The sequence below is a fragment of the Ciconia boyciana genome, chromosome 2 (assembly GCF_034638445.1).
Source record: "Ciconia boyciana chromosome 2, ASM3463844v1, whole genome shotgun sequence".
Lineage (NCBI taxonomy): Eukaryota > Metazoa > Chordata > Aves > Ciconiiformes > Ciconiidae > Ciconia > Ciconia boyciana.
This window is the reverse complement of record NC_132935.1, coordinates 114543024-114566840: the sequence shown is the minus strand read 5'-3', so window position 1 is coordinate 114566840 and position 23817 is coordinate 114543024. Positions and strand designations below refer to the sequence as shown.

General features: G+C 35.7%; 1 protein-coding gene across 7 annotated transcripts in view; it reads right to left on the bottom strand.

Annotated features, from left to right (window-relative positions):
• The window catches only part of BBS9 (Bardet-Biedl syndrome 9), a 309847-nt gene that overhangs the window by 145972 nt on the left and 140058 nt on the right, over nucleotides 1-23817 (bottom strand). For all 7 annotated transcript variants that reach the window (XM_072853644.1, XM_072853649.1, XM_072853643.1 and 4 more), the window contains one exon: nucleotides 7698-7920. In XM_072853644.1, the coding sequence (XP_072709745.1) occupies nucleotides 7698-7920 (223 nt within the window). The remainder of the gene's footprint in view (nucleotides 1-7697; nucleotides 7921-23817) is intronic.

Sequence of the window (23817 nt, the reverse complement as noted above, 5' to 3'; positions counted from 1 at the left end):
TAGTGATACATAGCTATACTTCATATATATATTAAATAAATATAGCCACCAAATGTAAGAAAAATCTTATCTTTCTGTTTAAATGCAGAGTTCAGTCTTTTTTATATCATCTCATACATTTAAAAAAATACTTTTTCACTCTTAGTAAACAACCCACTTCCTGGGGGAATCAGCCTTTCAAGGTACTTTATTGATCAACCTATATGACTTTAAGGAAGCTAGAAAAGATGAGTTAGAGTTTTCATTGCAACAGTTAAAGTGAGTTAATGTCAATTTCATATTTAAGGGCCTGAGCCAACAAATCCATAGGAATGAATTGGCATGCAGTGTTTTATAAATGTGTTTTAAAAGCCTCTGGGTACATTTAAGAAAAAAAGTCCTCAGCAAACTGACTTTCAATGAGAAATAGGCACTTTTAGTAAGGTTTAGATTCCTGAGATCACCGATACTTACCAATGTCCTCTGGACACTTTTGTAAATGGTACTGTCTCATGAAATAGTGTTTCCACTATTGTGAGGAACTGGTTTCCACAGGTGAGGAACACTATGAAAAAGATGGGTAAAATGCTGAATCTAATTTAGTCAATGACAGTTTCCACTGACCTCAGTGTACTACCTGTTCCATCAATCAGTACCATCCAATCTGCAGGTGTACAAAATCCTTGCAAGTACTTCCAGCAAGCTTTGTGAATAAAACTGTACTTTCACTTTTCCTTACATAGATTTAATAAGCATTGTTAAAAAGCTTCATGAATACCCAATATATTTAAACTAAAATAAGAAAAATATCTAAAAGCATTATTTTAAGGGCTACAAAAGGGAAAAAAGTAGTTTAGTATTTTATTGTTACAGAATCATATGGAAAATATCTTAAGTGAGAATCACACTTCATAATGGATCATAGTCTTCTGTGGAGATAAACAACAGTGGATTTGTGTCACATCTATGAGAAAAAAATATATTGGCAATTTTTATACACTCGTCTGCACAAGCATAGAGTGCTATACAAAGCTGTCAATGCCCCATGATCTCAGGCTCACAATACTTAGGTTACAGGAAAAGTTTTCAAACCATGATCCGTCAGCTTTCAGTGGTTTTGAGAATATCTGCTGGTAGTTGAAAAGCACTGTCTAGTCCTTGATGCTGACTTCTGTGCCCTCTTCAGGCTGCTAAATTAATTTTGAATAATTTTAAACTACATGATTCTAACTTCTCGAGGCAACAAATTACTGTCGTTGCTACTGAGATTACATTACCATGACAGATGGGAGACTGGAATCTGTGTGAGTACAAATGGCAGGCACTACATTTTCACAAGACATTCTGTGTTGAAGTCCACACTATGAAGTTTGAGAATATCTGAGTTATACTGCTTCTTCCTTTCCCCTAATGACCAGTGAAGAATTGGTAACTAACAGTGTCAGAGAAGAATTCGCGACACCAAAAATCCTATGTTTTTTCAGATCGAACAATTACTAGTCTTTCTTCACCATACACACTCTGTATACTAAGAACTTTGCAGCAATGTTTATGTTTTATATATATATACATATTTAAAAAAAAGAATATTGCTCTTCCAGGAACTCAAATCCACATGTTTTTCCAATTAGTCCTGACATTCTCCTCAAGTTTAGTAGCACGTAAACAGAGTTCCTTGAGGAATATGACACATTCTGCTGTATCCCAGTTTTCCAGCTAAGAACAGCTTCAAAATGGACAATATTCAGTCATGGATATCCCTACAGGATTTTGAAAAGAAGTTTTTATAAGCTTACACAAGAAAAAAAAAAACAAAACTAGAAAAACTTTTGTTTTCCAAAGCATGACTTTGAATACATTCTGAGTATATATATTTAATGTGGTAAAGAACATTGTCTTTAAAGTTAGCATTTACCCATTCATAATCTAAATGATAGAATCATGATTATACAAAGCAGAATTATAATCAACTTGATAAATTAAAAAAGCTATGAAGGCAAAGTGTCAAGTCAAATATATACTACCATGCTTAGGAAAGTATCATCATATGTATAAATACAGAATGGGAAACATCTGGTTAGGCAACAAATGTGTAGGAAAGGGTCTGGAGATTGAGATGGAGCAGAGTATGGCAGGGTATACTCCCTGCTATCAACAAAATGAAAAGCATTCCATTTTGGAAAATAAACAGTAAGAATTGAAAATCATCGTGAAAAAAGACTGAGATAATTTAGTCACAATTAGTATAAAAGAAAAAGTTACTGAAGGGATGTACTAAAAATCTTCCAAAGCTTTCAACATTATAAAGTACATCATTAATTGCCACCTCCATCTTCAGTATTCACAATAAACCAGTTTGATTTACAGGAAAGACAACATATATCAAATATTAGGAAAACCTTCCTATAAGGACATTAAGCTAGCATATGAGCTATCAAGAGATATTGTTCAACCTTGTCCAAAGCATTTAAGAGTTCAGATAAACTTTGTCACTCATACTCTGGATACATTAACCCCATCGCAAGAAGAAACCCCACAGAGAAGAAAACTAGATGGGCAGCTGGCTTGACTTCTAGCTCTAACTTTATATAAATCTTAAATATTACACTGACACAAAACTATTTGCAAATCCTATTTCCTGGATGCAAAGCATTCCTGCTTTTCCTTATAATTTCAGTTCTGAAGATTCACTTGACCTGAGGAGACAACAGTCTTTGGCATTCCACATATTTCAGTGACGCAGTACCCAGTGACTGATTTTCAGGTTAAATAATAGTTTCTCTACTGCTCCAGTTACATACAACTACGTAAGTAAATCATGCTAAAGCACAACACAAAGATCTCCTAACCAAATAAAAAAAGAGAAAAAATTATTGAAGTCCAGTTAAAAAAAAAAAAGTAGTAGAAGAAAAAGGATGGCTTAAAGAAAAATAAAGTCCTAATATAAAAATAAAAATCCTTGCTTGAACAAAGCATTGAACCGATACAGGTGCCATTTGCACACCAGGAACTACTATAGGAAAAGCAGGATCACATTCTAGCCAAAGAGTAGCTGAGACACCCAAAATACACGTTAGGCAATACTGCAAATAGAGCTCAAATCAATCAGACTGACACCTAAACAAGTCTCCACACAGCCACAGCTGACACTGCTTAAGGTTTTCAAAGCAATCCAGCAAAACACACAGGTATTTTAAGAGACCTTTAAAAGCTACAGAATAAATTCACTGCAGGTAATCAGGATTTATGCTATAAATTCTCACACCCATTAAGCTCAATACATGACAACCTGGGTGGTCTACAGCACCTTTCCCCAGCACTTCCCTGGCACTGACCCACACTTTGGGTTGGCACCACTCCCTAAGCCCCTCACCATTCCTCTCATCCAACCATTTACGTATTGCCAAAGGCAATACAGTACATGATATAGCCTGATGTGGCTTACAGTTATAACCATATTTAGCCAATGATTCTGATTAACTTCTAATCATCCTTATAAGAACATTTTACATACTGGAAAACTATGATGTCCTTGCTCAACCTTCTCTTTCTTTTTCCCTCAGAAGAAACAAAAAGCAAAATTGTTTCAATCATTTATATTTTTTGTGCTCTTCTCTAAACTCTATTCAATTTGTCTAAGTTTTTCTTAAATTGTGTTACCCTGTAATTTGAACCAAATCTTTCTCATGAAGAATAGAAAGAAATAAATGTATCTCCTCATTAAAGTCGTATGACTACATCCCAAAGTTGGAATTTGCCTTTAACAGGATCATATTGCTGACTTTTAGTCAGTTGCTGGTCCACTATAACCCCCAGGAGTCTCTCCTTCGGCAACAGTGCTTAAGGAATTATTTCTCAATTTTTAGTTTGTCTGATTCTTATTTACTAGAGTCCTTTGCGCTTATCTCAACTGAACGTCATCTTATTGACTTCAGATCCTTCCTCTAATTTATCAAGATCAGAGTTACTGCTCTTTCAATGTGCTTGAAATGACTGCTAACTTGTTGCAAAACCACAATTTTAATATTCATAATCCATATTCCATCATTGAAGCCATTAAAGAAAATAATGATCAAAAACAGACCCAGCAGAGACCATGGCATACCTCTAACATATACTCTTGGATTAACTACAAATATTGATAACTACTTTCTGAAGGCATCTTTCAAATAGTTGCACACTTAAAGATAATTACCAGCTTTTCAATGTGGCTTCAGGCAATTTCTCAAGATTTCAGGGCACACCATCTTGAACATATTAAATATAGCTTCTAGAAATCCAGCTTGCTGTTCTAGTGCTGCAATGCCAGAAGAGTCCTAGGCACTTTTAAACAAATTTTTAAAAGTTGGTTGCTATAGAAAAAGGAGTTTCCACCATGAAGAAAAAGAATGGGCTTCAGGAAAACTGCCATTGAACAAGATCCTCTAGCTAATGACAGTTACACTACTGAACAATTACAGGACCATCTTTGGCTTGGCTTGGAGCTTAAACAGCCTGAAGAACTTTCCTCTACACTAACATCCAATATTTAACCATAAATCCTCGGATACAAATTCAATTCTCACCATCTCCCTCTCCATGTATAGTTCTACTTCATTCTCCTCTACCTATTCCTGTTCCCTCCTTTAAGGTCTAGGAGAAGGAGTTCCTCTATTTTATAGATATTATCAAAGACCTCTTTACTCAACAGCATATAGTTATTTTGTGTACTGTTTTTCCTTTATAAGACTTCATTCTCAATTTCTTCCTAGTGTAGACTGAACAGGTATTTTTAGTTGGAATCAAGAGTGAGGCAAATTTCTTGATTATCCCCACTAACTGCACTGTTTGCACACTGAGGAGTGGTCTTGGGCACATGAACTTATTTCTTTTAGGTGAATCTAACCAGGCAGATCAAACCCAGGAATGCACCTAAAGCACTCCAATTGCTAATGGAGGATCAGTACATCAGACACGAACAGCGTTAGTTCAAACCCCCTCTGAAACACATAAGTGACAGAAGTCATGTTGTCAGCCTCAATTACTTCCCCCTGCAGATCTGCTTCTAACGGACCACACTATTTGCCAATGTAGAGATAGCCACAGAAAACCCAAACAGGTGACAAGACAAACATCTTTAAAAAGCCTCAGTAAAATCTTTATTCTCTCAAAAAAGCTCACAGTTTTCTCCAGTCTGTCCAAAGACAAAAAGCCACACAGTTTCAAAGCATACAGCATATCCTGCTAGAGAGTAACTACTTAAATACTATGCTATTCTAAGCATTTGGCAGAAATATTTATCTCTAATGAGCCTGTCCTGTAAATGAAGATGAAATTTCTTAAGTTCTTCTATACTTTTCCAAAAACCATATTCTCTCAACAGTTAATGAGTAAATGCATAAATGTACAAACCCTTTTATCAAGGCTTCAGGCTGAACTCTTAGTGAAAATAAGAAAGTTGTATTAGGTTTTATAATTTCTTTAAATGATACCTTCTTGTGGCACTCTGAAGTGTTAGCCTAATCAGGTCAAAATTTTGATTCTTAATTAGGTGATTTGATATTCACAAGAGCTACACACTAGAGTCAGCAATTTTTAAAGTAAAATTATTTCTTTTGGAATCTGTATTTGGATTACAGATTTTAATTCTTTTTAATGTAAATCATGGCCAAGGGGCATTTCAAGTATAGCTAAAACAGTTTATGTTGGGTGGGACATTTCTATACCAGGTCTCAACCTGCTCCTTACAGGTACTTAATTTTTCACTGTTCATGTGAAACAGTAATCCTGGTCCCACGTGTCATCAATACATGGCCAACAGCCCACAGTCAAATATCCTATGTTTTGCTTGGAATGTACTTCTTCCTTGTATTATTTTTATTTATATAAATAGGTAGTATAACTGTCTACCTGTACCACAACAGTAAAAATTATTCTAGTGCATGTCACTCATGCCTTCTTGGTGTTATTTTGGCCTCATGTAATAGAAAAGAGTTGGTTTAACATTTTTTTAAATTTTAGTCTTTATATATGCAACATGGAGAGCATGACCAGACCACTTTCCCAAAGTCCTTCATCAAGAGCAAGATTTATTCGAATTTGTTTACAATTCTTAAAAATGTTACTCTTCTCCTAAGAGAATTAATCATTACCAAATTGAATAGTCCCTAATCTCAATAACACTTGTCAATTGAAGAGGCAGAAGTGAATTTCCTTATTAAAGCAACTCACCTTATTAGCTTAGGAGGAAAGAGATGAACTGCAGCTATTTACACCTTTTCAAAATTCTTAGAAGGACGAACAATGCCTATATAATCTTTTCAAAGTTCAACAAATGAAATATCCTTAACACGTATTTTAGTCTTGCAAAGAAATACTAACAAAAATTTGTAAAACTAATTTCACACTTATTCTGGCTCACTTCTTCACTTCACGTGATTATCAATCCACTTCCAGATATGGGTATAGTGTAATACTAAAGAAAAATTATATATACAGTTTCTACCATTGCACAGTCTGCAGCTGTTTTACTGAATCATTTCAAGTAGCACATGTGAAAGAGGGCTGCACATAGTAATAACAAGGACTTCTGAGTTGCTGAAATATTGCACAGGCCATTCAGATTATATTAAACAGGATTATTCTTTGTAATGTAAGAAAACAAAACACAGAAAATCAAGATACTGCCCTAACAAAACTCCAAAATTGATCAAAAAACCCACCCATGAAGACAAAATAGTAAACTCCCAATTTTAAGCATGGAATGTGCATACAATACATACTCTTCCCTACAGATGTGAAGACTGCTGCAGGTGAAGGATGTCATTGAGGCCAAAGACCACAGTGATATTATGTGGTCTAAGAGACTATGAAGCTGAATGAACATCCAACCAAAACCCAGAGCAGGAATCTGGGTAAAAAAACTGTTACCAAGTCAGCAGGAGTATCTGATGTTTATTAAGAGACTGCCTGGCTCACTAGAGAAAAAAGGCAGGAAGAAAATGTCTTCCAACAGTACAAAGATGCTAGTCCTCAGACTCTACAGAAAAGGTGCGGCTTTGCTCCCACTGTTACTAAAAAGCAGGAATATATAAAAGGACATGAATAAGGTCTATTTAAAAAATTGTAATTCCATGACATTCATTTAAATTGTTGTGCAACACTCTGAAATCTTCTCTACGTTTCTTTTCCAAATGAGAAATATTATTCAACACCTACTTAAATTAGTTTAATCTTTAATTTCATGCTTTCTGTGAGTTATCACCCAGCCAACTAGTACTTTCTAAAGTTGCAGATTGTTTTATTCAGTGTCATAATTAGTCATATGCATATGCCATAAGGCCAGTAATGCAACCACAATCATTTCTCTATAAAGAAAGTAGGACTTCTCACTCCTCACTTTTCCATCACCTTAGAAATGCACACACGTATACATTCAATTGAAAAGTGCAAAGAAATAAGTGATAAGGCTTTTAGAGCATAAAGCTGACCATATGGGGTTCATTTGCTGCATTACTGTGCATATGCTATAAGAGCAGCAATAAGTGATCAAACTGAGATAAAACTTAGATTTAAAATTATCTTATTACCTAACTCATTCTACTGGTCAGCAACACAGCCAGTGTTTGATTTACACAACCAGTGAAAAACAAACTGCTAACACAATCAAATGTGCATAATTTTTAATTTTAATATACAAATACATATTTTGAATTATGAACATACACTTCCTGTCTTACCTGGCATGACAGCAGCTTGCTGAGTGGCTGAGTCTGTACTTAAGGAAAGGCGACCACCTTTGGCCAATCTGTCACAGAAGAGGGTGATGTTCTTCTTCAGTCTGCTAGTGTCTTTGGGCATGCACAACTGGCTGCTGAGAGTCAGAGCCTGTTCCTTAGAGCTCTTTGACAAACAAGTTCTTAACAAGTAAGAAATGGCAGCATCCACAGTTTCTTCCCAACCCTGGATTAAAGAAAATGAAATTAAATAAAATTAGGTGAACTGTAATATGATATAGCATATTAAAAACAAAGTAACAAATCAAGGACTAAGAATTTTCAAATTATACCGATACATAAAATATAATTTGGGGGCTAATAAGTGTCATGAACACCCAGTTCTTCAGCTTGTACAAGCAAAAACTTTGCCAGCAAGCCTGATAAAAACCAAACTTGTTGCAATATTGACAGAGAAATAGAATTTCTATAATAGTAATAGTAATAATAATAATAATAATATATGGACAGTATGTGACATAACAGTTAAACTCAGTAGTTGTATTAATAACTGAAAACTAGAAGTTCCTAGATGTGACATTGAGAATTAAGAACAGAATTCAGATGTAAATACAAATATAATATGTAGTATATAACATTACGCTGAAGATATGACAAGGCCAGGGAAAAAAAAAGGTATCCAATTATAGGTTCTTTGGAATCACTGTCTAAGATTCTGACAATATGCCAATAGCACAGAACACCATGACTGCAACACAAAGCTGCAGATATTCAGTATCCATATATTAGACCAATTAGCTTTAAGTTATGATACCCACAGCATTAGCACAGGTGTGCCAGTGCTTTGACGAACTGGGTCTTAGACTTCTAACAGCGTAGTGTGAAGCTGTTAACATTTATGAGAAGAGCAGCTTAGTAATCAGTTCAGTTAAAACAAGCAGCTATCTATGGAAAAGCTTTCAGGAGGAAATTCAGTGTCATATTCAGTATACATACTTCCACAAAAGAAAGTGTTTACTTCTGCAAATAACACTCAGTAAAAGCAAGTACATTTCTTTTCATAAGTCACCTTGAAAAGCACCTTTAAAAATTAGGTTCAAGTTTGTAATCTGTACTAGGGTTTTCAGTGACACGAACAAATCAAAGACGTTCCTTCAAGTAAGAATCCTGGATAGCAGAAGTCTATTTGTGACAAGGTTATTAGGATAATATGTAAAATAAATATATGACATCTATCTCATTTATGCAGTGTGCAATGCAGAATTGACTCTTCTTGATGTATTCTGTAATCTTAAATTACACTATACGATGAGACCATGTGATTAATCCAAAGTGTCTATAATTAATGAACCTGCAAGTTAGTCACAAAGCCTGCTCATGTCTTTTCATGACAATCTTAGGGAGCTTGGACAGAGTTAGCAACTAATACAAAGGGCTTTGTGGTCTGCTAACTCCAGGACTCATAACTCTCTTAGTATTCAGCTACCTGCAAGCAAGTTTTATATATGTGCTGCCTACATGTACAGGGAAGTAATATTCAATCGCTGCAGTATTAGTGTCTGCTCTCTCAACACTCCTGATTGGTTGGGACTTATTTTGGCAATAGTCTTTACTGATTTTAGAAGTTTTGAGGCTACAGACTGGAACCACCCAGCTCTATCTGCTGCTAAGCTAACAGAAGTTAACACCAAGGTAGCTCTTTTACGTGGCAATTACTCAGGCAGAACAAAAAGAAAACTCAAGTATCCAGTTGTAGTTAATACAACCCCAGAGTCTTCAGTTTTTAAGCTTCTTCTCATGATGCATTCTACTTGCTTGAAAATGCTAAGCTGAACAGCAAAATCACCTACCTATCCAAATTTCCATGACTGGGTAAGTGTAACATCACTGGTCCCAATTTTAAAGAATAACAGTGTCAACCCTGTTGGAGTCCACTGTCAAGCAAATAAGGTTTGTGAATTTATTTTATTAGATACATATGGCTTTTGTGAAGGCTAGGGTACTACTTTCAACACTTAGAGAAGCAAAGGCCACCCTTCCTGACCTTGTTACTTCCTAAGAACAGGTCCAGGACAGATGCTTACTAGTGGTCAAGTACGTCAGAGAGACCACACAGTCATATGCACTTCATCCTGGTCCAAACATACACTATTCTTAACAGAGTCCTGAAAACGTGCTGTATGTGTATAAAACATTTACATTTTGCAGAGGAGCAGGATCAACTAGTGGGTTTTCTTCGTCAATGTTTGTCTTTCCTGACTTCAGAACAATGGTGACATTAACCTACTGTCTTATCTGGATTTACCCGCCAAAATCCATGTAAATTAGAAAAATCATGCCAGTCAATCAATGCTGCAGCAGCTTAACATTTTTCAAATATTCTAGAAAGAGTCCATTGGAGCGTAATCCATCCACTGACCTGTGATGGTGACAGGAAATAATCCATTCCGCAGCCAATTTAAAGAGGTTAATGAGCTGGTAAATGCTGTCTACATTCCCACATACTGGGCAATGAAACTTAATATGTACAAAGCAGCAAAAACAGTCAAGCCAGGCACTCCTAATTATTACTACAAATCATGAAAAATAAGACAACATAAACATAAGAATCTTGAGTTTCACTAAAAGACAAAGAAACACGTGATTAACTGGTGTCAGCATACAGTAGCTGAGAAGCTGACCAATATATCCCTCTAAATAAGTTATAAAAATGCAGGCAAAAGGAGCATTTAAATAAGGAGATCGAAATACAAGCTAACGAAAGTCAGGAAATTAAAAGTGGCTAGTATTCTGTCCTTGGCTCACACAGGTATGTTTTACTTTGTACCACAGCCTTAACGTTTTCCAACCCTTGTTCTTGGTATTTAATTTCCATGTAAAACTGGTTTCTCAGTAGACCATAAAACTATCTTCTCCAATTCAAGGACTGTTGACCTAGTAAGTCCAGTCAAATCCAAAGCAGCCTTTATGATTAGTGAAAGAGTATGCAAAAGCTACCTCTACATGAAAAAAATTATTGATGGAAATCTGTTGAGGTGATTTTATACAGCTAAGAATTAATGGCCACAAATAAGACTGCATTTGTCAGCAATTTTTATTGGTGCAAGGGGAGAACTGAAGGAACAAGAAAAATTCTTCACCCCTTACGCATTAAAAAAGCTAAAAGATGTTTGAAAATGAAAGTGTTCTAGTCTATAACCCACACTGAAGAATGATTCTACAGCCATAGTTGTCATAATCACTAACAGCTTTCTCTGTAGTATTATGCATATTTGAGGTCTGAAAGGAACACCTTCAACAGAAGTGTGATACCAGTAATCCATTATCCTATGACCAGCAAGCGTTGCCGTAACTGCCACAACAAATGTGAGTCAAGACTCACAGAAACAGGTATTATTAAATCATGCAAGTTCTTCATATTGACTGTTTTACCTGAAATAGATACAAAAAATACTTAATTCATCAATTTAACTTTTTCTTTGGGAAAGGCTTGGTTTCATATTTCGCATGTATACATTATTATTTTTCTCTTGTAGGTAATAGGTAGAGATTGGCACTTTCTTTTAAACAAATCATATACACTGCAGGAGTCCGAAGACCAAATGCAGATACTAGCAGGACTAAGATTGTACTAGTACACATCACTTATATTCCATATATACTATCATTAAGGATCCTCAGGTGTCATGGCGTATCTGAGTGTGACTGTGATTATACATTCGGTCTCACTTTGGCATAAGGTTTAATCTGGAGTACCTAATTTCTAGAAAGATTTTTAGGTTCTACCATTTGCCGAACAAGAAGAAACCTCCAAAATTATGTTCCCTGCAGGGTGACTAACCTACTGTTATTCTAAAATTCTAGACAATAAAACTGGAGGCCCATCCAGCATGTGAGATCTCACACTGCAGCTAAATTGTCAGGCTGTAGAAAGGGCACTGATCCTGTGACTTTGCACATTCCCTTTGCAGGTGAGGAACATGGTTACTAGTGAAGTTTGAGGGCAGCCCCTATTAGGAGGCATGCACTGTAGCCTGCTGCATGACTGCAAGACTCTGCTCTCCAAGAGTTTAGCTGGTCAACGGACAAGGTCAACTAGACATACACAGAGGCAGGATTTCAATATTGTTGTTAAGATGCATAGGACACACAAATATAGGGAGAAGCATGAGATAGGGCCTAACTGTTGTCGTATTTCATAGGTTTACTCATATAGTTTAGCTTCTTAACACATTTATACTGTAAACTGTCCACAAGCATTTTCTTAAGTTTTTAGATTCCCCTTGCCTCCGCCAATAGCATCATTCATAAATCACTGGAAGTTAATGAAGTGAAAGATAAAGTACTGGTTAAGCTAAGTTGCTCCTACTGAGGTCCAGTCAAAATCCTATCTAGCTGCATGGCACAGAAGTTGACAGCGGTTGGTTTCCATTGCAAATACATACACAAATGAAAGTACCAAGTCCAGTTTCTAAAGACACTAAAGAGATTTCACTTGGAAAAAACTGAGAATCTAACTCCTGCTGCAAACACCACACTGGAATTCCTGGCCGATACAATGGTTTTGCTTCATGTTTCTCCTCAGAACAGGGGAGAACTGCTTCCAACGCAGACAAGATCTAGTAAATATGAGAGAGACTCAAGTAGATAATAATACAGCACATTCTGTCACATCACTTTGACCAAAAAAACCAAACTAGGATATTTTACCTACAAGTTTTACCACATGCACTTTCCATGAAAAATAAAAGCATTTGTTGCTTTTTAACTGAAAATCTTCAACAAGTTTTACCAAATTTTAAGCTGTACTTAAGCAGATAATGAATAAACTGAAAGCCTACCTTCTCCATACTGTTTAATATTAGACTTTATTAAAATCTGTTCTGAGACATTGAAGGTTTTGACACACAAACCACTGATTTAGCTAATGGCAAACACACATCTAGACAGTGAAGCCAAGCCTCATCTAACTGATGAACTCTATAGATTGATTGATTTGACTAATCATTGAGAAACAGTGGGCAGTCAAATCTATGATTTGCAAGGATAGCCTACAGGACTATCTTAAACATATAAAAGGTAGATAAAACCTAGGTAAAGATTTTTAAAAATATTATCAAGCCTTCTGAAATTATAACACCACTAATATTCATCAAGTTTTACCTGGACCAGATTATAGCAACCAGTCATACAGCGATGTAGCTTTGCAGAAACAGTCTGATAAGTACTTTTTCTTAAATCCCTATTCTGAAAAGTTAAAAATTATCAGTACATTGAGTATGTATATTTACAAAAGACTTTTGCTAGAGCAATCTTTGTGAACTAGATTTTGTCCTGTAAGAAAAACCTGTAATAGATGTAAATAATACATAGATTTACTTTCAGATAGTTCTCAGGCTTTGAAAAGAACACACGCACATAAGGAAAGAGAAGATGCAATTGGGAGACAGAAAGGACCCTTGGGATGTGTTGAGAATGAATGCTCAGATTTTATGACATAGCATTTCCTTTCCTTTAGTACTCTGCAATTGTCATAAATTCAAATAATGCACCAGAGTTTAAATCCTATAAAGGCTCTGAACGGAAAATGCTCGAGACACATGTAGACCAAAGCATGGAAACTGAACAGGCAGGGAGTTTTGTGAAGTTTGAAACTTTAACTAGTTGATTACATTGCATCATAACACAAGTAAAAATATCATTTATATTTACAACTTTAACCAGATGACCCCAATGACTTTTCCTCTATTTTAATATAGGTAACCATGGAAACTCAATTTTACCAACCTATTAGTCTTCCAATGTTTTTCTTCTCTGGATATAAGAGATGAGCAAAGGGTTCTCTTTGAATGTAAACCTTAGTTCACTTTTTGATGCTTAATATAAGAAAAGTATATAATAGGTCAGTAAAATTAACTATTGTACCACTCAAACCGATGGAAACATCCTTGCTATATGAAAGCAAAACAAAAGACAAGAAAGTAAATGTGTAAATGCCAGCCCCATAAAAGACATTATTTAGCTTGGAGATTATACATACAAGCTTTGAAAAGATACCAAGTTAATGTGTTAATGATTTAGTCTGCAAAAGAAAGAAACTATGTTCTAAATGCCACAGGATTTTTTGATAGGGAAATGCTTAGAGAACCATAGAAACAGAAGATTGTTTTGACTGTAGTTGAGAGGTGAATGTGTCTCCTGAAAGTGTGCTTACACCAAATACATAGACAGGATGGGAAGTTACTGAAATCTTTGCCATGCCTTTGACTCTGGTTAAAGAGCTTCAAGCAGAAGTGTTGGCCCAAAAGTCTAACAACAAAGACTTTCAGAACCATTCCATTCCAGGTAACACAGAAGAGCAGCAACTTCTCAACGAATGCTTGCTAACGATATAAGCTGACTACGACACAGTATTACCCTAAAATGGGTAGACGTTTTTATAGTGGTTTCTCTATTAGGCCATTTAGTTTTGCTTCAATTAAATCTGCCAGTTCCTTTTAGCAAGCCAGGTAAAGAGGCTTGTGATCATCAGGGAAAAAAACCTTTAACATTTCACAAGATCCACAAAAGCAAGAAAAAGTAGAATTAAAATAGCTACACTTCAATGCACAGTTATGATATTTCACATTATATTGTTCACATCCCTAAACTGCAAGAATATTGACTCCTATTCAGGACCAGAATCTAGAGGTACAAAACTAGCTCTAAGCAATCACTGCAGTCAGCTGAACTCCATCCTCATAGCAACATCTGTTGCACTGCATCTAGAACACCTCAACCCGCCATGCTAGGATTTTTTTTTTTTTTTCTCTTCATAAAAATGCCCAGTAAGCTACATCAATACAGGATAACAATTTGGTTTTTTGTCCAAATAATCAGAGAACATATAGAAGAACACGTTTAAGTAAATGGAAAGATGTAAAAATATTTCTTAGAGCTCATTGAAAGGTAGTCACAGATGGACAGTTCCTGCCTGTAGGATTACAAGTCTTCTGTAATTTGCAAAAGATGTTAATAATTAACTGATAAGAACCTTCTCTAAATAGGCTTAAGACCTTTGGAGGCAATCTTTCAAGCTACATTACTTCATTGCTGCTCAAGAAACCAGTCACTTTTCGCACAGAAAGCTTCTATTTCTCATTTAGTTTGTAAAATATGAGACGAGAAGACTTAATTTCACTCAAACCCTAACTATGGTTACTGAAATTTTCAAGCAACACAAAAGCCTCTATTAAAAAATGTAAACAAATGCTTTATGCAGATAACAGCAAAACAAGGGAAATAAGTCATAGATGCCTACAGAAATCTGTACACAGTGGTGGTTGCTGATAAATCTCTTCGTAAGTTTAAAGCACAATAAAATTCATGCAAAATCCTTCACATAAGATGTCTTAGACAGGAAACTGCAACATCTTTGTGAGAAGATTAGATTAAAATAAATTATAGTGCTACTTAGGGCACAATTTCTCCAACCTGGAGGTAACCTGGATAGGGTTTCGGGGTGGGGAAAGACTGCTCTATAGGGAGCAGACCTGGAGATGTGAGCAGAAATAAGTGGCTCCTGTAAGAGCTCAGAAATATTGTAGGGCTGAGGACATTCCAGGGTAAGGATGGGGTGGACAACATGGAAAGGGGGGGAAAAAAAGTGACTGTTGGGAGGTGAAGTTTGAGAACAACTGGTTTATGGAATCAACAGAACTCTAGAGATTGTGCAAAATTTAGTTACAAATTAATACTATTTGTCTTAAGTGTAAATAAATTATTCTTTTTATTTACACTTTATTTATTCTTTTTATAAATTATTCTATTTATTTACTATAGTAATTATAATTTATTAGAATATAATTTATTAGAATAAATTATTCTAATAGCACATCAGTCAAACTTGACCAAGATTGTTCCTAAATTGTGTTCATGAGGCAGACAGATATTTGATTCTGTATCTGAAGAAGTCTCTCTTAAAAAGCCTGAATTTACTTTGAAAACCTTTATCATTATTAATATTATTCCTAAGGCAACAGCCATTTTTCAAGCTGCCTATGAAGTAGTTTATCCTGGAGTGATAGCCAAGACAGTCCTGAAAGAATTCAAATGCAATGTGAAACATAGTGCAGAAACTATGCAAAATTGGTGCAAGCCAAATTATGGGAATTCTTACAGCTGTTAACTCAGGAATTTGCCTGGCTAGATCTTATTTCTTGCTTTTAGTCACAATAATGATTTCATCAGCTCTCAAAAATGCTAGAATACTTGGAAGTTCACCTTACTGAATGACAACCTTGGCATTTATGGTTATCCAAACCACCAAAGAAGAGGTTTCTATATCTGAAAGCACCATATATGCTAATTCACAAGAAACACCAGCCACGTGTCTCTCAACACTTAGCTTTTACAGTTATTTAAAAAAGTTATCTTATTGTTACACATACAAACTGGTAATCCACTAATCCAGGGCTACTGAACTGGTAGTCTCCAACACAGGCACAGATCATTAGCAAATTTTGCCAGGATTTCACTGTGCTACCAGTCATCCTAACCCACATTCTTCAAGCATATTCTAACTGACCTATTTGTCTCGAACAGGAGATAACAGCCACAGCAGCCATGAAGATGGCATGCAACATTTGCCTGTTCTTCCAGAAATGGAGCTGAAAAACTTTCCTTGTGAGTGTCCCTGAAAAATTACTGCTAAAAATTAATTTATAAGGCATTTAGGAGACCTTTTGAACAGAGTCTGAATCAAATGAAAGAAAAAGCTAAGCAAATAGGCTCTATATCTACATAGCACTCAGAAAAAATGCAGTAAAAGTCTTAATGTATTAAACTTTGAACAGTCTCAAAAGACTGTATTTTTTAAGATGCACGATTTGGTTGAAGAATTATCCTTGTAACAATATAAAACCAGTTTTCTTCAACATAGTGCATTAAAAACACCTGTCACAGATCATTCTACAATCTTCTACAATTCATTTTTGTAAAAAAAACCCAACACAAGAACAAAACAAAAACCACAAAAACAAAAACTCCATATATAAATAACAAAAACCTACCACTGGAATACCTAACAAGCAGGGAAATGGTAAAATCCTGCAGACTAGTGGAATTAAAGTCTGATGAAAATCCAGACAAATGACTCAAGCTTAAATACATTCCAAATCTATTAAGTACCTAAGAGGTTCACTTGTATTGAGCACACAATAGAAAAAGCACCAACTGAAATTCTTATACTAATCCTGCTCTCTCTACTCATATCTTCCTGTAAATCAAATATTATGTATAATATCCATAATATTAACTGATCTGATTTTTATTTCTATTGGCATTTAAAATAATGGAATTCTAACGGGAATTTGCAGACTGATGAAAGCAAAAAGTGAGGATATAGCTGAACATCCAAGACAAGGTAAGAGACAGAACAACTAAAATGAAGAAAATTAATAAGATACATAGTTCTAGAAGAATAGTTCGAAACAGTAGATGAATCAATTTCATTTTAATTCAAGGAAAGAATTTTAGGCAGAAAAACATCTTAATTTGTGAGATGGTACTCTGAAGTCTTAACGTATTGTCAAGAGCTACGTTATAGACATTACAGACATTTAAATCTTATTAAGGATTTGGATTTAGCATACTTACCTATTCCAAACAAATTACAATTTACTTAAAACACAAGAGATAAAAGATAAATGCAAAACCCAAGGAAGTACAAGGTAACATCTTGATAACCCTGACCATAATATGTCATCTCCTGAACAATCAAGCTCTGTAAGGATCCTGATACAACAGTTATTTAAGGTATCAAAGATTAAAGAGTCTAGGAACAACAACAAATAGAAAAGTACAGAAAGGAATCAAGACTTACAAAGGAAACTGTATGAGATCTCTTTACAATATTTATTGAACTAGTCTGAGCATAGCACAACAGATTGGTGCAGAGCTATTTAACAATAACTATTCATGCTAGCAACTATTTTCAAGCTACTTTAGAGCATCTAATTCAAATATTAATATCTCACATTTTGAGGTAGTAGATTGCAAATATCAGCTTTAGAAAAAATCCTTTGTGAATAAGTTTTGTTTTTTTTTAAAGTCTGTCAGATACACTTGTCATTTCTGCACAGCTTGCTGTAATTGCCAGTGGCAATAGAAACAGCAACTTTATCTGTTCAATGTAGAAATATTTATTTAATAGAAACTCTAGCAGCATAAACAACTCTCTACAAGAACTTCTCATTTTGAGTCCTGCTTGGTAAATACATATTCATATCCTACGGCAACTTCACCTGAGAGAAATCTGTATGACAGATTCTTTCCTGAAAAGTACACTTGCCATTTAAAAGTTTATTCTTTCTCTGGTATTTTTGTCCTCTGAAGCACAATTCACAACCACTGAACACTTCTGCACTAAATATAAGACTAATAGTTTTTGGAGGATTCTATTCTATGGACATTTAACTTTAAACCAAGATTTGCCAAAACCTCCTTCTATATAACATCTTCAGGTATGGAAGGAAAGCTGAAAATGCACATGGCTTAGAAATCAAAATAGTATTTTTAAAACTATCTTATAGAATATGCAGTATTTGTGTTTTAGGAATGGTGCTCCTAAACTAATATTTTACCAAGGATCTTCTGGAAAAATCATAATGTAGAAGAGTAGTATTAAAGCAGTGGGTGTTTCAGGAATCTAGCAAATTGAGCATTACTAAACAAAGGTTCTGAAAGCTGCATTCCATCATGATGATGACCTCTATCATTCAAGATTTTAATATATTTTTCAAGTCCAATTCAGTGGAAAGTCCTGCTCACAGAAAGTTATGATTATTAGCAGTTGTAGAGTTTCCTGTATTAATGAAACAACTGATAACATGATTAGCGAGTGTATCACCTGTAAGAAAGCAAACACCTCCAGGTGGGGATCATAGTCATAATATTTCTACAGCTGCCTAACTCTTCCATGCTTTTGGGTTTAGTAATTTGCTCTCAGGAAAGTGCATGCTTCACCAAAGCATGATATATCAGGATGACTATAGATGGTGGTTTTATTAGCTTTTCCATTAAAATTTAATTAATCTCTGATTATTGTAGCCAAATTTCATAGAATCATAGAATCATTAAGGTTGGAAAAGACCTCTAAGATCATCTAGTCCAACTGTCAACCCAACACCTCCATGCCTACTAAACTATGTTCCAAAGTGCCTACACATTTTTTTAACTCCTCCAGGGATGGTGATTCCACCACCTCTCTGGGCAGCCTTTCAGGTAGTTGTAGAGAGCAATAAGGCCTCCCTTCAGCCTCCGCTTCTCCAGACTAAATAATCCCAGTTCCCTCAGCTGCTCCTCATAAGACTTGCTCTCCAGACCCTTCACCAGCTTCGTTGCCCTTCTCTGGACACGTTCCAGCAACTCAATATCCTTCTTGTACAGAGGGGCCCAAATGGGCTGCGTCCTTTAGGATTGGATGTTCTTCATTTGCACAGAAAGACTTTCAAAATTAGATTAGAATTAGGTCAGAATTAGACTAGAATTAGATCAGTACTTTTTTTCTTGACAAGTAATGTAATCTATATTGCCCAACTCCTCCTTCAAATTGCCTCATATCTCAACATTGGAGCCATATAGAGTGTGTCCTAACACCTGTTCTTTATTATTTTATTTCTGGACAACAGTGAAAATTATGAAGATATTTAAGGCAGAGTAGGTGAGAGGCAGAGAAGAGGGCATGTTCTTCAACAGATAAATTCTAATGATCTAATTGTACAGTTACTCCTCTAGTAACGCTTGTTTGTTGTAATACAAATGCATCCTGTCTGGAATCATGAAAGTTCACACACATCATGGGTTTCTGCAGAAGCCATTCCTGAATCCTGAATTTTTGAGGGTTTTTTGTCATCTTAATTTTCTTTTTAACTTAACTTCTTACAACCATTGATCCATTTCTGGGAACTGATGAAAGAAACTCTTTCATGCACGACATGAATGGAGTGGTTTGGCTTCTTTGTTGCCGGTTTCAGAGGTCTGTTGTGTTGCTTTTTAGCACTGAAATCATCTAACACTTCATCTTTCCTTTCCTCAAGAACTTTTCACCCGTTAGCTAGGAAAACTGAGGTGTTGCTTGGGTTTTGCAGATGCTGTCAAAGCTGTCTGCAGGCATGCAATACATCAGGAGTCATGCATCTTGCTGAAGAATGCTATACATCCAACAGCAGGTCTGCCATACATGAGGTCTGTAACTTCAATGAGGTTCAGCAAGATAATTTTTGATACAGGAAGAGGAATCGGACCTTGTTATACTTGGACTGGAGAAAAAAGTAGAGAAAACATATGCTAAAAAAAGCATCTCTACAACTCTCTGAAAAAAGCTCTCTACAACTACCTCAAAGGAGGGTGTAGTGAGGTGGGTGTCAGTCTCTTCTTCCAAGTAACTAGCAATAGGACGAGAGGAAATGGCCTCAAGTTGCATCAGGAGAGGTTCAGATTGGATATTAGGAAAAATTTCTTTACTGAAAGGGTGGCCAAGTATTGGAACAGGCTACCCAGAGAGGTGGTAGAATCACCATCCCTGGAGGAGTTCAAGAAACATGTAGATGTGGCACTTCGAGACATGGTTTAGTAGGCAGGGAGGTGTTGGGTTGACAGTTGGACTAGATGATCTTAGAGGTCTTTTCCAACCTTAATGATTCTATGATTCTTGAGACATCTCACCACATCTCAGCCCATATTTTATTTTCACATCAGTGATACACTTGGGGAGGAACTTCTCTTCTCTTACTACAATATCTTTTATTAGGTTACCAATATAAGATGCTATGAAAGGCTGACAAATGAGTTTGTGTTTCCAAAAGCTGTGAAATATGGAACCACACCCACTCAAACATTTTAGCTCTGAAAAAAACCACAACTTGACAAAAAGTTTGTTTCCTATTTGAATTCTCACAGTACTTTAGATCTACTCACCACTAACTTCAAACTCAGCTCTGTTGCTTCAAATTGTGGAATTTCTATTCTCTCAAAGTGCACAGGTGAGGACAATGAGGATAGTGGCAAACCGGACTTGCATGCTTACTTGGATAGCCAATTTTCAAGCTTATGCTAGAATTATTGGTTTTTTGCTTGAGACAGTAGCTTGAGCAAAGATCATTAACTCCTCCATTGTTTGTACAGCCTTGTCTTATGACCAAATGCCTGTTTTACTTTTGAGGTATCAAAACCAAATCTTGGCTATATCAAACTCTCGCTTCATTGAAAAAGCCAGGAGAAGATGGCGAAATAAATTATGCAATCTTTATGTTCCTTTAATTTGAACTGGCCTGTCCTAATGTAAAGTGAGTCTACCACCACCTGTGCAGACAGGAGAGAATACCGGTACATCATTCTTAATCTAGGAATTAAGACAAAGTGTCCTACCATTAACTAAAAGGAAAAACTTCCATCTGAAAAAAATGGCTACTCTGAAAATCATGGTAAAAAAGTGGGTTTTCTTCCTGGGATCTTTTAACAGGATGAAAGATTCACATGACATCTTCTCACACTACCTAGCAATATCTTCATAAACTCCAGTAGACAGATTATACAACAACACAATGTGTGAACAATAGCTATAGGTTATCTAATAACGACCAAAAAAAAATGCTACATTATGATTGCAATTTAGAACCAAGAACAACCATCAACAAATTCAGAACCAAAAGCAGTAATACCACAACTGGTCCGTGTCGTCGTCATCGTTCGTCCCCGCTCAAGAACAACGATCGGATGGTTTGGTGATTAGATCTTGATATACCTTCTCAGAAACATTTCTGACTTTCAGATCTGAGGGAAATTATTAATTTAGCTGCATATCATTAAGTCATATGTTCAATATAAATAATGAGCTTTACAAAATTATTGGGAATATCTCTATCTTATTTTCTCAGAAAATGCCATGATATGTGGTTGGCTTTTTTTAATCTGATACTAACATAGCATTACAGTATTTAGAATAAAAGTATCATAGCTTTGAACTGGTGTGAGACAATCAGAAAATAAAACCAACCGTAAATATGCAACTTTTCAGTCTATAAACCCTGTCCTGTTATGTAATATAAAGGCCATACAGTAACGATGCTGAAACTGATAAGTTTTTTCAGTATATAAGTAATTCCAGTGGAATTTTACAATCAATCATAAATCACATAATATTTCTAAAACACTAGTACAATACTTTTCAATACATAGCAAGAGACTGCAGACCTTTCAATTAGGACACAATATCATCGGAATTCTCCACTGACAATCAGCTACTTTAAAAGAAACAACCCAAAAGAAAGAGTCACTGATAAAGTATATTGAGTGTTAAGACCTTTTGGTGAACAACATTGCCATAATCACTGTAATGCATCACTCTTGTCATTAAGCAGTTTAGATGACAACTGATCTGAACTCTGGTATGCAGCACATATTCAGTAATTACTACTGCACTAAAATATTTTAGCTTCTCTTTGTACCTGAACTAGACAGATTACACTACCCTAACAAAGAGAAAGTTTAGAGGTCCCCATCACAATATTACACAGAGAAAGATGTCTGATAACAAAAGCCTATTTAATCTATCAAACAAAGGGTATGTCTCTTGGGACAACTGCAATACTTTGTAGGATATCCAAGTTAGTTTTAAAGGAGGTAATACATGCTGGAGGCAAACTAATCACAGCAGAACACAGTTCTGCCTTGACTAACTTACACCAAGAAATAAGATCCCTGAGTAGGCTTCTGCTCACAACTGAGACAGACCACTAAAGATTAACTTTAGCATCTCTGATACTGGCAGAATAAATAAGGTGATAGCTCAAGTTAAATAAAAAATTAATTCTCAAAACTTCTTTTTGAAACACATCTAACCAACAGATATGTCAGATTCTCCATTAGCACAAGGTTTATACCAAGGCTGAACGCTTGTTCTGAGCTTTATACAAGTTCCAGGGAATACAATTAAACAAGACAAGAATACAAAGATTCTTTCTGTCCTTAGAACATTTACAATTCATAATGCACCTCAAAACCTGTTTCTGCATAATTTTGTTTAAACTAACTTTATGCCATTTGGAAGAAAAAGAGAAAGCTTTCTTTTTTGAAAAGCAGTACTATTACAAACCACCAGAAGCGAGCCTTTTAAAAAAATAAAGATCTTATCTCCCTTTCTTCCTGCAAAAGCCACCGCAAAAACTGCAAATGACAAAAAAATTTGAAAATACAATTGGGCATAGCTTCTTCTACTAGTCCTTTGCAGTGGAAAGCATCAGATAAAGATATATTATGGATTTTCATTAATACACAAAAGGTTTAAACAGACCACACTAAGCCTTTCTTTCTCAGACCAACAAAACATTGGCACTTTTCTATTCTACCCACAGAATTCACTGTGAAGAATCACATGAATTCAGCTACAGATGAAGATCACTAGATAGTGGTGTAACTTGCCTCCAACTTGCTATGTTTGCCATAACCCACTGTCTTCTCAGTAAATAAAATTAACTGCAGGAAGAGAATGATTCACAAACATTTAAAGGAACTGTGATAGTGCTTAAAGTAGCGGTGAGACCACCACCTCGCTCTTCAAATCCCCTCTTTCCCCCAAATTACTTGCCACAAACATTTGATCTTTCATTTCTAGACAGTATAAAATTGACAAGTAATCAATCAGTTTGAAACCCTGCTTTTAAGGGATCACAAATAAAAGTAGAAATGGTTACACATCAATTTGCAGTAACTTAGTGGCTTTACAACCACATGTCCTTGTCTCCACCTACTCTAGTTGTCTCTGGTGTGCTCTGGTCCTCTTGAAAGCAGGCTAAGAGGCAGAGCGCTAAGCAAAAGAGTTTAACTTCCATATCAAAACATAAAATCAAAGAAGGCTGGTACCTGAGTCATGCTCTTACTTCTCTTATTCTCCAGCTGGGTTACATATACATGCCTTAGCAAAAGGACATTGACAGGATCCAGGCATCACTACTCAATTTTTAACCTCTCTCCCTCATACTGGACCTTCCCTGCCCAGGGAGGAGTGGGAATGTCATTCCTTCACCTTCATCTTTCCCTCACTTGACAATCTTACACTGCTCTGAACCAAAACTAAACTTAAGAC